The 13,085-nt window shown below is 59.4% G+C and overlaps 1 protein-coding gene across 3 annotated transcripts; it reads left to right on the top strand.

Annotated features, from left to right (window-relative positions):
- Nucleotides 1–180: 180 nt before the first annotated feature.
- UROS (uroporphyrinogen III synthase) lies at nt 181–11,241 on the top strand. Of its 3 annotated transcripts, none has more exons than XM_070433263.1 (10): nt 181–389; nt 3,392–3,474; nt 3,627–3,710; nt 5,095–5,191; nt 5,973–6,047; nt 7,417–7,491; nt 7,635–7,793; nt 8,982–9,067; nt 9,777–9,875; nt 10,727–11,241. In XM_070433263.1, the coding sequence occupies exons 2-10, from the start codon at nt 3,415–3,417 to the stop codon at nt 10,859–10,861; spliced, it is 870 nt and encodes a 289-aa protein (XP_070289364.1). In that variant the 5' UTR covers nt 181–389; nt 3,392–3,414; the 3' UTR covers nt 10,862–11,241. The 3 variants fall into 3 exon arrangements, with proteins under 3 accessions (XP_070289364.1, XP_070289365.1, XP_070289366.1); XM_070433264.1 differs by having other exon boundaries at nt 7,713–7,793; nt 10,727–11,240; XM_070433265.1 differs by lacking the exon at nt 7,635–7,793.
- Nucleotides 11,242–13,085: the final 1,844 nt, after the last annotated feature.

The following is a 13,085-nucleotide window of genomic DNA, read 5'->3' as shown; positions in this document are numbered from 1 at the left end:
GGGTAAGTCCGGTTCTGGGTCCTATCTTGCCCTTTCCATCCTCCCTCCACCTTCTTTACCCGCCCCCAAGGCTCTCCCCCCCCTTGGCTCAATGGTTCGGCCCATCTCTGCGGTTGCGCCCCGGAGGCCTGCGTGTCGTTGCGCATGCGCGAGCTCCAGCTGTGAGCGCCGCGGGGCAGCAGGTGGTGGTACCCGGGCCGGGCGCGGGCCGTCGCCATGGCAGCGCAGGCCACGTGGTGAGGGGTCCGCCCACCGCCGGTCGCTCCGGTATCTCACAGCCTCAGGTTGGGATCGCGAGACCCCGCCCGCCTGGGCGACTTCCTAGTGCCGGCGCCGGGCTGGGCAGGGTCCCAGCTCCGAGACCTTTCGGGCCTCACCAGCCCGGCGAGGTAGGTGTCGCCGCCCACCGTACGGACGAGGACACAGAGGCCTCCGGACCTGCGGGGGCCCACCCACCCGGGGCCCACCCACCCGGGGCCCACCCACCGGGCGCTAGCGAGTGCAGGACTAGTCGGGAGCGGAACCGAGGCCGCCGCAGGCCTGAGTGTGGGCCGTGGCCTGGGGTAGTGATGGACTCCAATGGAAGGGCCCCGGGTGGTGCAGGTCCCCACGCCAGGCCCGGCCCGACCGCGCGGGCGTCCCCCAGCACAGGGGTGGCTCGGCCTCGTCAGGCACCGAATGCCTGCCCCTAGCGGACCCTCCTGAAGCCCATTTCTTGACCTGAAAGTTTGCTGAAAAGCAGGGGTGGACCGTCAATGCTTCAGGGCCACCAGGGAAATCCGAATTGCAGACCAGAGCCTATTTGGGGAGGACAGAGTGGCGGGCACTGGGCCAGCTCGGGTGCACCTGAGGCTGCAGCCGCGTGGCCTGCTGCGGTCAGCTTTTTACATTTCAAGAGAACCTGGAATTCTGGATATTTCTTTTTATGATGGGGTCGCCTGATTGCAGAGCCTATGCCTTTATGGTGTGTGTGTTTGTGTGTGTGTGTGTGTGTGTGTTTTAATTGATTTCAGAGAGGAAGGGAGAGGGAGAGAGGAATAGAAATACCAATGAGAGAATCATTGATCGGTGCCTCCTGCACGCCCCCTGCTGGAGATCGAGCCCGCAACCTGAGCATGTGCCCTGATCAGGAATTGAACTGTGACCTTGACTCTCAACCACTGAGCCAACCCTGCCTGGGGGGTGAATTCTGGATTTTTACAAGAAATTCCTTGAGTTTTACAACCTTAAAATATTTAAATAAAATTCATTGACCAGCTAGGTTTACCCCCCCAGGCTAGCAGATCGCCTGCAGCCCATTGTAAAGACTATTCATTAGAAAGGAAGTTGTTCATTAGAGATGACATCCATTTCTTTTCTTTTTTTTCTTTGTAAAATGAGGAGAGTGGGCTGGGTGCATGTGATTCTAAATAAAACGGCCGCTGCTGGGGAGGTTTAAGCAGAACAGTGATGATAACCTCTGCTCGGTAATTCTACCCTGGAGAGGTAACCAGCTGGCAGCGTCCCAGGCCCCTCTCCCACGGCACCTTCTAGCACTTAATGGTGCGGCCACCCCCAAAACAGCATGCACACCTCCCTGATGGGCTTCCGTTATCACCGTTACAGAAAGCCTTTGTGAGGGACTGGCTCCTGGTATTTGAGCTTCTCCAATGGGGACATGGTAGTTCCTGCCTCCCACAGCAGTAAGCTTCTACTTTTGAATCCTGCAGTAGTTGCTTGCCTTGTGTGCCCTGGAAAGATGTGTGCTTTAGCAGAAAATGCCACATTGTACCTGCCACTCAGTGACACCCCAGATTCCGGGGACCCCAAACTGGAAGGCTTATCAGTCGGGGTTCAACCAGAGAAACGGGACCAGCCGAGGATCTGTATTAGGAGACTGAGTGCAACTCTGGGGCCAGTCAAATCTGTAGTGGAGGGCACAGCAGAAGCGGTGCACAGGAGGCATTAACCCCCTGGGAGCCTCCGTCTGCTCCAAGGGCTTTCCACCGCCCCAGGCAGCCCCCCCGGATTGTGTAGGATGACCTGTCTTACTAAAGGTCAGCTGACGATGGACCTCATCATATCTCCAAAACCTTCCCGGCAGCACTTGGGTTCGCATAGGGGGATGCAGGGGACTGGCCCAGCCAGGCTGACACACCAGTGACCAGCGCAGAAAGTTCGAGTACTCACTCCTGCTGAGACTCCAGGCAGTGACAGACGTGATCCTGTCCACTCTCCCAAAGCCCCACTGTAGCTAAGAGCCCGACAGCAGCAATAATGAGAACTTCATTTCATACTCATTTGCTCAGTTGCTTAGATACAAAGCAGTTCATTTTGAGCTGTGTGCCATTTATATCTCAATAATGAAAAAGGGCCCGGCCGTGTGCCTAAGTGGTTAAGCATTGACCTATGAACCAGGAGGTCACACTTTGATTCGGTCAGGGCCCATGCCCGAGTTGCAGGCTTGATTCCCAGTGTGGGGTGTGCAGGAGGCAGCCAGTCAATAATTCTCATCATAGAGGTTTCTCTCTCCCTCCCTCTCTGAAATCAATGCAAGCATATGTTAAATAATAAAGGAATACCAGATGAGCATCTTTATGTTAATCTTGGCACACATTTGTGAGTACTGCCTTAGTGGTTATTCTTAGACGTGAAATTACAGAAAGGACAGGAAGTACATAAGGCTTTAAATATGTATCTACAAATTGTGTTCTAGGTTGTTAGAAAACTTTTGAAAGATTACTTCATGATACTGACAACACTTATAAAACATCATTTAAGAAGTAGAAAAGTCGCCCAGTCGGTGTGGCTCAGTGAGTGAGCATTAACCTATGAACCAGGAAGTCATGGTTCGATTCCCCGTCAGGGCACATGCATGCCCAGATTGCAGGCTCTATCCCCAGTAGGGGGCATGTAGGAGGAAGCCAATCAATGATTCTCTCTTATTGATGTTTCTCTCTCTCTCTTCCTCTCTGAAATCAATAAAAATATGTTAAAAATGTAGAAAAGTCAATAAAATTATTTCCTAAGGAGCTTACAAGCAAACAACTTAGTATATTTTGAAATGGAAGTAAGTACTCATTTCCTTCCAATATGAGACTCCCATTTCTCTACGTATTGATACAACCCAGAATTTGCACCACTTCTCCTCCCTGAGCCTTACACGTGGCTGGGACGCTGGCTCTCCCCTGGGCTGTCATCTGCCTTCCAAGCGCTATCAAGTGCCAGCAGCTGTCCCTCAGGCCTTATCAGTGACAGGGTCTCCGCAGGAACCAGCCCGTTCACGCTGAGTCAGTGCGCAGGGGCCACTTTCCCCCCCCCCACCCCCCGCCCGCCCGCCCGCCCCGTCCACCCACGTGGCCCAGGAGGAGCCTGAGGTCTGATTAAGGCCCGTGTCCCCGCTCTGTCACAGCGCCCTGTACCCGCCAGGCAGTGATGAAGGTTCTTCTGCTGAAGGACGCTAAGGAGGAGCGTGGCCAGGACCCTTACGTCAGGGTAAGTGCCCGAGGCGCCGGGCCCAGAAACAGCGCTCACCCGTGAAGTGGGGGCCCGGAACTGAGACGCGGCCCGGAGCACTGCAGTGTGACCCCCGCCCTTGCCCTCCTTCAGGCGGCCTGGCCAACCCAGACCTGTTCTTTCGTCTGCAGGAGTTAGGATTGCGCGGACTGGAAGCCACTCTGATCCCTGTTTTGTCATTTGAGTTTCTGTCTCTTCCCACTTTCTGGGAGAAGGTAAGGTCTGCCGTGTCTGCGCACCGTGATGGCTGCGTGCGACGCGGTTGGTGTCTGTAGAGTCCGTGCCGGCCCCAGCCCAGGGCTTCCTTCCTTCCCTCATTTTACTGCCCAACTTCTAAGCTGGACGGCACCCCACTAGCTCCGGATCCCATCCGCTGTGGGTCACCTGAGCCTCCACCAGCTCCCCACCCTGAGGCGGGGAGAGCAGGTGGGAAGGGCGCTGCTGGCAGTTCAGACCTGCCCTCTAACCCCACCCCTGACCTCTGCAAGGCAGCGTGTAGGTGTTCCTTTCCCTGCCAGTGATGGAGGCCCAGGCCTCTGGCACACGAGAGGCAGTGCTGAGGCTCAAGACCAGGACATGTCCCCGCAGCCTCGGCTCTGCCGCCCGGGGCAGGAGGGACCCACACTGCCCAGGCCAGTGAAGCCAGAGGTTTCAGGCTAAAGGCGCAGTGCCCCGCAGCCCCGCCCTCCAGGCTCCCCACCCCGCAGCACCAGGCCCACCCTCCTGTTCTCCGCACCACAACCCGCCCCTCACTCTCAGAAAAGCCTTCCTGGTTCCTCGTTCCAATATCCGGTGTTCATTGAACTCAGCGGACATCGAGTGGCACCTGCCACGGTCCGTGCCCTGGCTTGCGGGCGAGGCCCCCGTTGGCTTGCTTTTCCACAACCAGCTTTAAAAGGGAACAAGAGACTTTACCATTGAGATCATTTCTAGGACCTCCAGGTCAGAAAAGTCCTCCAGTTTCTTCAGCAGCCTCTCCTTCACCACCAGCCCTTCTGCCGTGAGGGAGAGGGTTCTGGCTATGCAGGGAGCACGCCAGGGCTCAGCCGCTCCCGCAGCCTCTCCCCTCTGAGTTTAACCCGAGGGGTGAGAACAGCCCCATCTCCCAGGCACTTTCACAGCCTCCGTGGAGGGGTGTACACAGCAGCCCGGAGCCTGCTCCGAGGAAAGGGGCAGTAGGTTGTATCACCGTTGTCTTTGAAAGTCAGGGCTTCAGCCTGGACACCACCCCAGTGCATAGTCCAGTTTTATTACAGATACAGGTCAAGTCTGCCTCCGGCCTGCACCCCCTGCCCAGGCGGAGTCCCATGCCCCTCTCTGGTCGTCACACCCACACCCTACGTAGCACCTGCTGTCTCTCCCCTCGACTCTGGGCCACTTGAGGGAGATGCTACAAATAATGAATTCACTTAGGATAGGGCCAGGCACACACCCAGCTCTCAGTAAGTGCTGAGTGGGTGGGTGGATGGACGGATGGATGGATGGATGGACGGACGGACGGGCGGACAGAATGGATTAGTTTGCCCACCACTCTGTGAGCATTTGGAATTCTGGGTAATGTGGAGCTCATCACAAAGTGCCTTTGGGTTTGGTGTGCAGCTGTCGCGTCCGGAAGGCTACGGAGGGCTCATTTTCACCAGCCCCAGGGCAGTGGAAGCCGTGGAGCTGAGCCTGGAGCAGGACGGGAAAAGCGAAGGTGAGGGCAGGATTCCTCCCGTTGGCGATACTAGATTCCAGAAATCAGGTTTGAACACTGCAGTGACTCTTAGCTCTAAGGTATTTAGGTAGCGAGTTATTTCATGTTTGTGTAGCCTTTGGAGGGAGCAGAAAATGGCCTTCTTAAGCGATTCTTGCTGTCCCACACAGGACACATCAACCCCTTAGCCTTCAGACCGAGCCGCCACCTTGGTCTGTCCGATGGAACACCTTCGCGCTAGCGTTTATGGAGTGCCTACTGTATACCAGGCTCCATCACTTTGCGAGCATCATCTCCTCTAACCCAGGGGCACACGCCCTGTGGTCCTTGTTTCACAGATGAGAAGACTGAGGCTTGGCAAGAGTGGGCACTAGTCCAAGGCCATGGCGCCAGTCAGCCAGGCCTGGCCGTCATAGTGATGCGTGGAGGCAGCAGGGTGGTGCTCACCCAAAGGGCTTGCAGTGAGCTGGGCCTGGGTTCAGGGGGTCGTTCCGACCTTGGCGAGTCCCTGACCTCACTGGGCCTGTTTCCTTGTTGTAAAGTGGCCCAAGGATACCTGCCTCAGTGGCTCATCCCTTGCACTGGAGCGAGCTAGGACTTGGGCGGGCGACCCTGCAGATATGAACAGCATACAGGGGGGGGTCAGTGTGGGGTGCTGCTCTTTAGGTTCGCGTATTACTAGGTTGCCTTGCTCCCACGGTTTAGGATGAACAGGCGCCTGGGGGAGCAGCCCTCATGGCCTCTGGTCTTTGCAACACACGTGTCATTTCATGTTTTCCAGTCTGGAGAAAGTCTCTGAGGGAAACATGGAGCGCTAAGCCGGTGTATGTGGTTGGAAATGCCACCGCCTCTCTAGGTAAGCAATCGGGGCAAAAATAAACACCAAAACCATGACCGTGATGTTGTGATTCCTAATACAGGGTGTCCCCCAAAATGTATACACACTTTACAGCGGAAATGTATTTAATAAACTCCGCCTTTGTGACTTCACAATGTGCATGCACATGTTTCGGGACACCCTGTACATTTAGTCTTCGTCCTGCTCCTGCACGGAGCTCCCAGAACTGATGTTTCCAGGTGCTGAACAGAGAGGTGTCTGGTTATTCATAACAAACCTCCGGCACCTCCACCGAGTTCACTTGAATGCGCTGACTTCTGGAAGGCCCTCAAGCTGGGGCAGGTTGTTGCCCGGGGAACCAGCCCCGGGGTTAGAGCAGGAACTTTCGGCCTCTGGGCCTCTGCACCAGCTCCGGGGAGAAGCGCGGGGCTGGGGTTGAACCGACCCCCGTGCAGGAGGCTCAGGTGGCTCCCACGGGCGGGTGCGCAGGGAGAAGCACACAGACGCCCTGTGGTGCCAGCGGGGGGCCCAGCTGTGCTGTGCGGACCTGTGTCCCCGTTGAAGTTCGCAAGGTTCTGGGTGCACTGAGCCCGTCCCAACCCAACCGGAGGCCGGCACCGCAGCACAGGCAGGGCCTGGTTCCTGGACGGAGTCACAGCGGCCTGTGACATTTCTCCTGGGCTCATGGCTGGTCATGATGTAAATGAAAGGCTGGCGTGTTGACGTTAGAGTGGCAGCTTGGTATTCGCCAGGCTCGTGTGAGCACCTCCTTTCTCAGAGACGGTCCACATTCCTCGATGACCCCGCCGCCTGGGCCCAGCCTTCCTCACCATCCTCAGCGGGGTGACCAGTGCTCCGCCCGGGATGGGCTGTAGCGACAGGAGGCTCACGAAAGTGGGGGACGAAGTCCTCCCCCTAAATTACCTGCAGGCCTGGCAGCTGGTCAGCACCTCCCTCATTCCCGCCATGTCAGCCCCCACCTTCCTGGAGGGGCTGGCTCGCTGCCTCCCAGGATGAGGCCTCTCCACTGTCCACAGATCCTAAAGGCCCCCACCTGACCCAAGACCACCTCCCTCTGGAGCTCACTGAGAGGGGAGAAGGGGGAGGGCTGGCAGCTTGCTTTCATCGCCTGCAGCTGTAAAGCAGCCCCACCTGCTGTGTCTCCCCCCACAGACAGGCTCAGTGGGGCTCACAGAACTTGGAGCATCACCCAGAGCCACACGCCAGGAAGCCTGGGCCAGGACCGGCACCTCTATCAGAGCAGCCCGGCCCCCTCCGCCAGGCCGGCCTCAGGGACTCTGTGTGGAGTGCACACCTTTGTGTTTGCTCATTAAGGACAGCCCAGGAGCAGCAGGACCATGGGAGACATGTGTTTGCTGTTTTCCAGTGAAGAAACTTGGGCTGGAAGCTGAAGGGGAAAGCAGTGGGAACGCCGAGAAGCTCGCGGAATGTATCTGTTCCAGTGAGTAGGAGAGGCCCCCAGATGAGGGTCTCAGAACCGCCCCGCGGGGGGGTGGGGGTCCTTGGGGCCTTCTCAGCAGTATAAGCCACCCCTGGGCCCTTGTCTGCGTTTGAGACCCAGCCCACTCCACTGTCCAACACCAGGGACTAGAGACAACGCGAACTCAGCACAGAACACTCGGGGATGGGGCTCGGGCTGGGCTGAGGCGGGTGTGTCCACAGGGGAGCCGCCTGCACTGCCTCTGCTGTTTCCCTGTGGAGCCCTCAAGGGAGAAGTTCTGCCGCAGATGCTCAAGGACAAAGGTATCAGCGTGCTCTCCTTGCCTCTCGGGGTCCGCGAGAGCCTTCCGGGGTGGTCAGGGCTGCAGAGACTGCAGGGACAGGGCCCAGCGGGGCGTGAGGCGCATGCGGTCACTGAGTGTCACAGGAGGAGGTGGAGGTGACCTGGGCAGGTTCGCACGGAGAGGACGTCCAGGATGATCCATGAGGGCAGGCGCGTCCTGCAGCTCACCTCCAGGCTCGCTCCCCTCCGTCCTGGCTCCGGGCTCACTGTCCGGGAACCAGCCGTGCCCTGGAGCCTCTAACCCAGATAGGAATCTGCCCATGGTGTTGGCAGATGTCACCTGCACACCTTCTCCTGTCACAGCGGGTCTGGGCCAGGGGGGCGTCACCACGGTGTGGAGACCAAACAGACTGCATCAGGGTGTGAGCCAGGGAGGGCACAGCCTCTGCGCCCGGCTCTGGTCTGTGAAATGGGTAGAACAGAGCCCGCCTCAGAGCTGCCTGAGCTGTGAGTAGCACGACCCTGGCCTCCGAAGCAGCCGAGACCGGTAATAACGTCACCCCCATCGTCCTAGCCGGGTAGTTGTCCACACAGAGCGCAGTCCCCGGGGCGATCGCAGGCCTGTAGCGTTCACCTTCCGGATCCACGGGCGAGACCAGCTCTCAGTGTTAGCGGCTGTCTCTGAACACGGCCCGGGGCCATGGCAGGGCTCGAGGCAACAGGACCAGCAAGGGCGTTGGCCTTTGGAACAAGAACAGGAGAAACAGCGCGGCCCCGGTGCCCTAGAGGCCACGTATAAACCAGCGGCCTGACACGCCCCCTTCTTCCTTGGGTTTGGGGGGAAAGGGTGAGCGTTGCTGCTGGTGCTGAGACTCTTGGCTCCTCCTGAGAGGTGTTCTGTCCCGATAATTTCTGAGCCTGATGCCCAGTGGCCGCCTGCCTGGGGACTGTGACTGACACTTATGCTGTCACTTCTGGGCCTCCTCCTCCCTGCAGACCCGGGGGATATTGAGACCCCAAATGGAACGGGAACATGAGACCCCTCAGAGCCTAGTCCATCCGTCTACAGTGGGTCCCTGGAGCCCCTGGGGGGCAGTGGCTCATCAGGAGCACGTGGCCTGGGAGGCCAAGCTGGGATGCCCGTGGGCTCCTGACTCATGGCCCCTCCCAGGGCAATAGCTCTGTTTCCCGGTTTTGATCGTGTCCAGGGATTCCCATGGAAAGCATCATTGTCTATCGGAAGATCCCCCACCCGGGAATCCAAGTGAACCTGGACAGCTACTACTCCAAGCAGGTGGGCGCCGTGGTGGAGGCAGGGGGCGCCGTGGTGGAGGCGGAGGTGAGGTGTGGCCTCTGCGTGGTTCCCCTCCCGGCCGAGGCCTCACGGAGGCTTCATCCCTGTCTGTGAGCTGGGAATAGACCGTGTGGTGGTTTCACGGGGTTAAACAGCACCTGAGGCCTGGAAGCCTGAGAGACGGGGCCTGAGGATGCTCATAGCAGGGCCTAGGAGCTGTCGGGAGAGGCTGGGAGTCTGGGTGGACGTGGCAGCCGGGGCTGCTGCAGGCTTCCGCGGGGGAGTGCGGGTGGGCGCCCGTGCGAGGGATGGACGTTTTCCAGCCCAGGTTCAGTAGATGCCTTGCAGGTGGACGTGCTGTTGGCCTCCCCAGCACAGGAGGCCATCTGCCCGCTGTCTGCTTCATTCCTGGGAAGGAGGGGCTGTTGGCAGGGAGCAGGCTCCACTGCTGCCTGGCTTGCTCGGTGCCTGTGTCCTTGGCCAGGCAGACGGGCCTGGGCCCTAGAGCCGCCAGGAGCTGTGCCCAGCCTCTCGATCGCACCCCCTCTGAACCGCCCCTCGTCTGAGTCCTCTCCATGGAGGAGCCGTGCCAGCACCCATCGGGGGCCTGTCTGCTGGGGGGCTGTCTGGGGGCTTGGGGGTTCCTGGAGTCGAGCTGGGGGGCTTTCTCCCTCAGCACCAGCAAGGCACTGCTCTGGTCTTCCCACAGGGCATCCCGGCCAGCATCGCCTTTTTCAGCCCCTCTGGCCTCACCTACAGCCTCGAGCACATCCGGGAGCTCTCCGGAAGCAGCATCGAGCAGATCAAGGTGAGGCACTCAGTGCTTTTGGTCTTTTTCAGATTTAAACTTTTTTTACGAACCATCCTGAGTTTCCACGGAGAGTGAAGCACTCCCGACCTGGCGGACGCCCGCGAGGCCCGGCGGAACCCACTGGGAGGCCGGGCTGTAGGACCCCAGCCCCGCTCCGAGCTCGCAGCGCCCCCTCCTGGCTGGGCTCTGGGACAGTTCACGGGCCTCTGAGCCCAGTTCCGCATTCGGCTGGGGGCGGGGGTTGGCATCCGACCCCCTTTTACATCTAAACACCTTGAGACGAGCTGCTCTAGGCGCTCACCCCCTTCTCCTGTCTTTCACTGGAAAGGACGGGCATTTCCCCCTTTAGGGACTAGACTGTTGGCGTCCGCAGGTCCTCGCAGCCTCGTGAGCCTGTCCTGGGGTGGGGCGGGGGTGTGACCCGAGCTAGAGGACGGCCTCCTGACCTCCCGAGTGAGAATGGAGGCCTTTCCCCTTTCAGCGCCCGTGTCCCCACCTGGGCAGGGGGGTCTCAGGGTCCCAGGTGGAGGGAGTAAACCCTCTTGTTCCAGGGCCCTGGTCTGACTGCCCACTTCCCCGGGTCCAGCCACCATCCCCCACACTCTGTTCTGAGTCCCCCCCGCCCAGGGCCTCGAGGCTTTGGCTTCGAGGATGTGCCAGGGGTGGTCCCCACGCTGAGACCTGAGACCGTTTTGCTACCCAGCAGGATCTCACAGCCGGTGGGGAGGCCGTGATGACATGCAGAGGGGAAGGCATTTGGCTGCTCTAAAGCCGGGGTCCAATCGGGGAGTACTGTCATTTATAAGCTCTCACATGCCGAGCACTGAGCCCCCCTCTCTCCTCTGCAGTTCGCAGCCATCGGCCCCACCACCGCGCGCGCCCTGGCTGCCCAGGGCCTGCCCGTGAGCTGCACTGCCGAGAGCCCCACGCCACAAGCCCTGGCCGCAGGCATCCGGACGGCGCTCCAGCCTCACAGCAGCTGAGGCGGCCAGCCCGGCCTTCCTGTGGGCCAAGGACAGCGGGGGCTGCCTGCAGGGGGTGAGGACCACCCTCCAGCGCCTGCCTCGTGCCCGAGTGGGACCACCGGGCACCAGCGATCGGGAGGGGACCTGGGGCTGGCACTTTCCTCCACCAAGGCTCCTCGGACCCTCACCCAGCGCGTGCCGGCTCGCAGGCCCTGTCAGAGCGCTACCTCCAGCAGCAGGAGAAATCCCATGAACCACACTGGCCCCCGTGGCCTGGGCGGGGCTGGCTGTGCAGCTTCCAGGGCAGGTGGTGTTTGGGGGAGGACGGATGTGCCCACGTCCGAAACCAACAAGCCTGTGTGAGTGAAGTCTGTGTGTGTGAAGTAGTTCTGTTCATCCTACAAAAAGGGCCTGAAGTGCCGCCCTGGGAGCGGGAAATGGCAAGTCAAACACAGAGCCTTCCTTCAAAAGTGGAAGCGCAGCCTAGTCCGCCAGGCAGGGAGCCCCACCCGCCTCCGTTCCCTGGAATCAGATGTAAGAGCTGGAGCTCCAGCAGCCCTTTGGGGCCCTGGGCGACCTTGAGAAAGGAGGCTGAGTACGGCAAGGCTGGATGCCCACCAGCCTGCCCTGGGCTTCCTGAATAGAAGAGACAGGTGAGCTCCTGCTTTGTTTAAGCCACTCTTACTTTGAGGTTTTCTGTTATAATCAAATCCCAGACACAGGATGGAACCTGCTGGTTGTGAGTGGCTCGGGCCCACGTGGTCAGGGGTGGGGCTGCTTCCTACCAGGGGAGATGCACGTTCTGTAGGGTTGGGGTCTCGGGCGGAGGGTGGGAAAGAAAGTGGAGCCCTCCATCCTGATGGTCAACAACTCAAGTTGGTGAGCAGCCGGTGACCGCGCCTCTCTGAGGTTTTCATACAGAACGGAGCAGCCCCGGTGACCCAGCCACACCTCAGAGCTCTCGCACCACTCTGACCCCGCCCCCTGGGGGAGGGGGGGCGGAAACAGACGCAGAGCCAGCCTCCCAGGGCCCCCCCTGCCCTGAGCTCCAGTCAGGAGAGGTGAGAGCGCCTGCTCCTGGGTGTCTCCACTGCAGCCAGAGCAGCTGCTGCCCCAGAGCAGGTCCGCGCTGGTCGGTAACTGCTGAGCCGCGAGCAGCCGCTCTGGTCAGTGAGCAAATGCTCTGGCTCGGGGTGCTGCTCGGTCTGCGTTTCAAGGTTTACCTGGTGGAAAGGGTTCCCCAACTGACTAAGGGGAGCTTCGGGTCACCGCCCGACACCCGGTGTGTCTGGGCCTGTGCTAGGTGCCTGGGGACCAGGGACAGCACAGCTCCTGCCCACGGGGCCCAACCACCTGGAAAGAACAGTCAGGAGGCAGCTGAGCTCGGCATGGACGTCTGTACTTCACAGGACAGCCCGTGGGGGGACGCGGGGGGCCCACCTCTGAGGACAGTCCGCAGCAGCGCGCTCCGGGCTCCGTCTGTCCTGGGGGGAGGCAGCCTCTCAGCTTCCACACCCAGCCGCCTGCCTCTGCGGTGGATGCTGCTGATGGTCATAGTTTCCTTCAGAGATTTGATAAAAAGCACAAGTTAGGTTCATCGTACAGCCTGTTTCTCACCGCTGACTCCCAGCTCGGGCAGGGGAGGCCGCCGGAGCCGCCTCTGGGGGACCCGAGGCAGAGGCTCTGCACGCGGCTGCCCTGCGGCCTCAGGGCCGGCCAGGGTGGGAGTCCCCTTGGAGGGGAAGCCCCCAAGGCTCCGGAGAGCAGACAGCACTGACCCGGCCGCCCGCCCGCCTCACTGTGAGCTCAGCCCCGAGGGGGAGCGGCCAGGATTCCATGCTCACCTGCCTCTGCCTTTTTTTAAAGATGTTTTTATTGACTTCAGAGAGGGCGAGGGAGAGGGAGGGGAAGTTGACGCTCAACCATGGAGCAGCCCAGCCTTTGCCTTTTTAACACCTTGCATACCGCATGGAAATCTCTAAGACATACGCCAGGGACCACATGTTTTTGGGCAAACTGCACATTATTTAAATCATCATAATGCACTTTAGGTGTTGTTTTTCAATAATTATAACATTTTTATTTACAAAAACAAACAATAAAAGTTCCTAGTACTTTTTTAACGTATGGTCCTGCGTAAAACATTTTCCTCTGTGAAGACGGACCAAACAGAATTTACATAAGTGTCTAGATTCGCTCCTTTTCCCATGGGCGTGAAAAACGAGAACACTGGTGAGCGGTC

Source organism: Myotis yumanensis, unplaced genomic scaffold, assembly GCF_028538775.1.
Source record: "Myotis yumanensis isolate MYYU_CA2020_CCGP unplaced genomic scaffold, mMyoYum1.0.hap1 SCAF_13, whole genome shotgun sequence".
NCBI classification, from domain to species: Eukaryota; Metazoa; Chordata; class Mammalia; order Chiroptera; family Vespertilionidae; genus Myotis; species Myotis yumanensis.
The sequence above is the reverse complement of the archived record's forward strand: the minus strand, read 5'-3'. Positions and strand labels throughout refer to the sequence as shown.

Bases quoted from the DNA above. Each gene is read 5' to 3' on its own strand.
- UROS (XM_070433263.1), top strand. From the start codon at position 3,415: ATGAAGGTTCTTCTGCTGAAGGACGCTAAGGAGGAGCGTGGCCAGGAC. The intron at 5,192-5,972 runs GTGAGGGCAGGA...CATGTTTTCCAG, and splicing joins GCAGGACGGGAAAAGCGAAG to TCTGGAGAAAGTCTCTGAGG. The intron at 7,492-7,634 runs GTGAGTAGGAGA...GTCCAACACCAG, and splicing joins CGCGGAATGTATCTGTTCCA to GGACTAGAGACAACGCGAAC.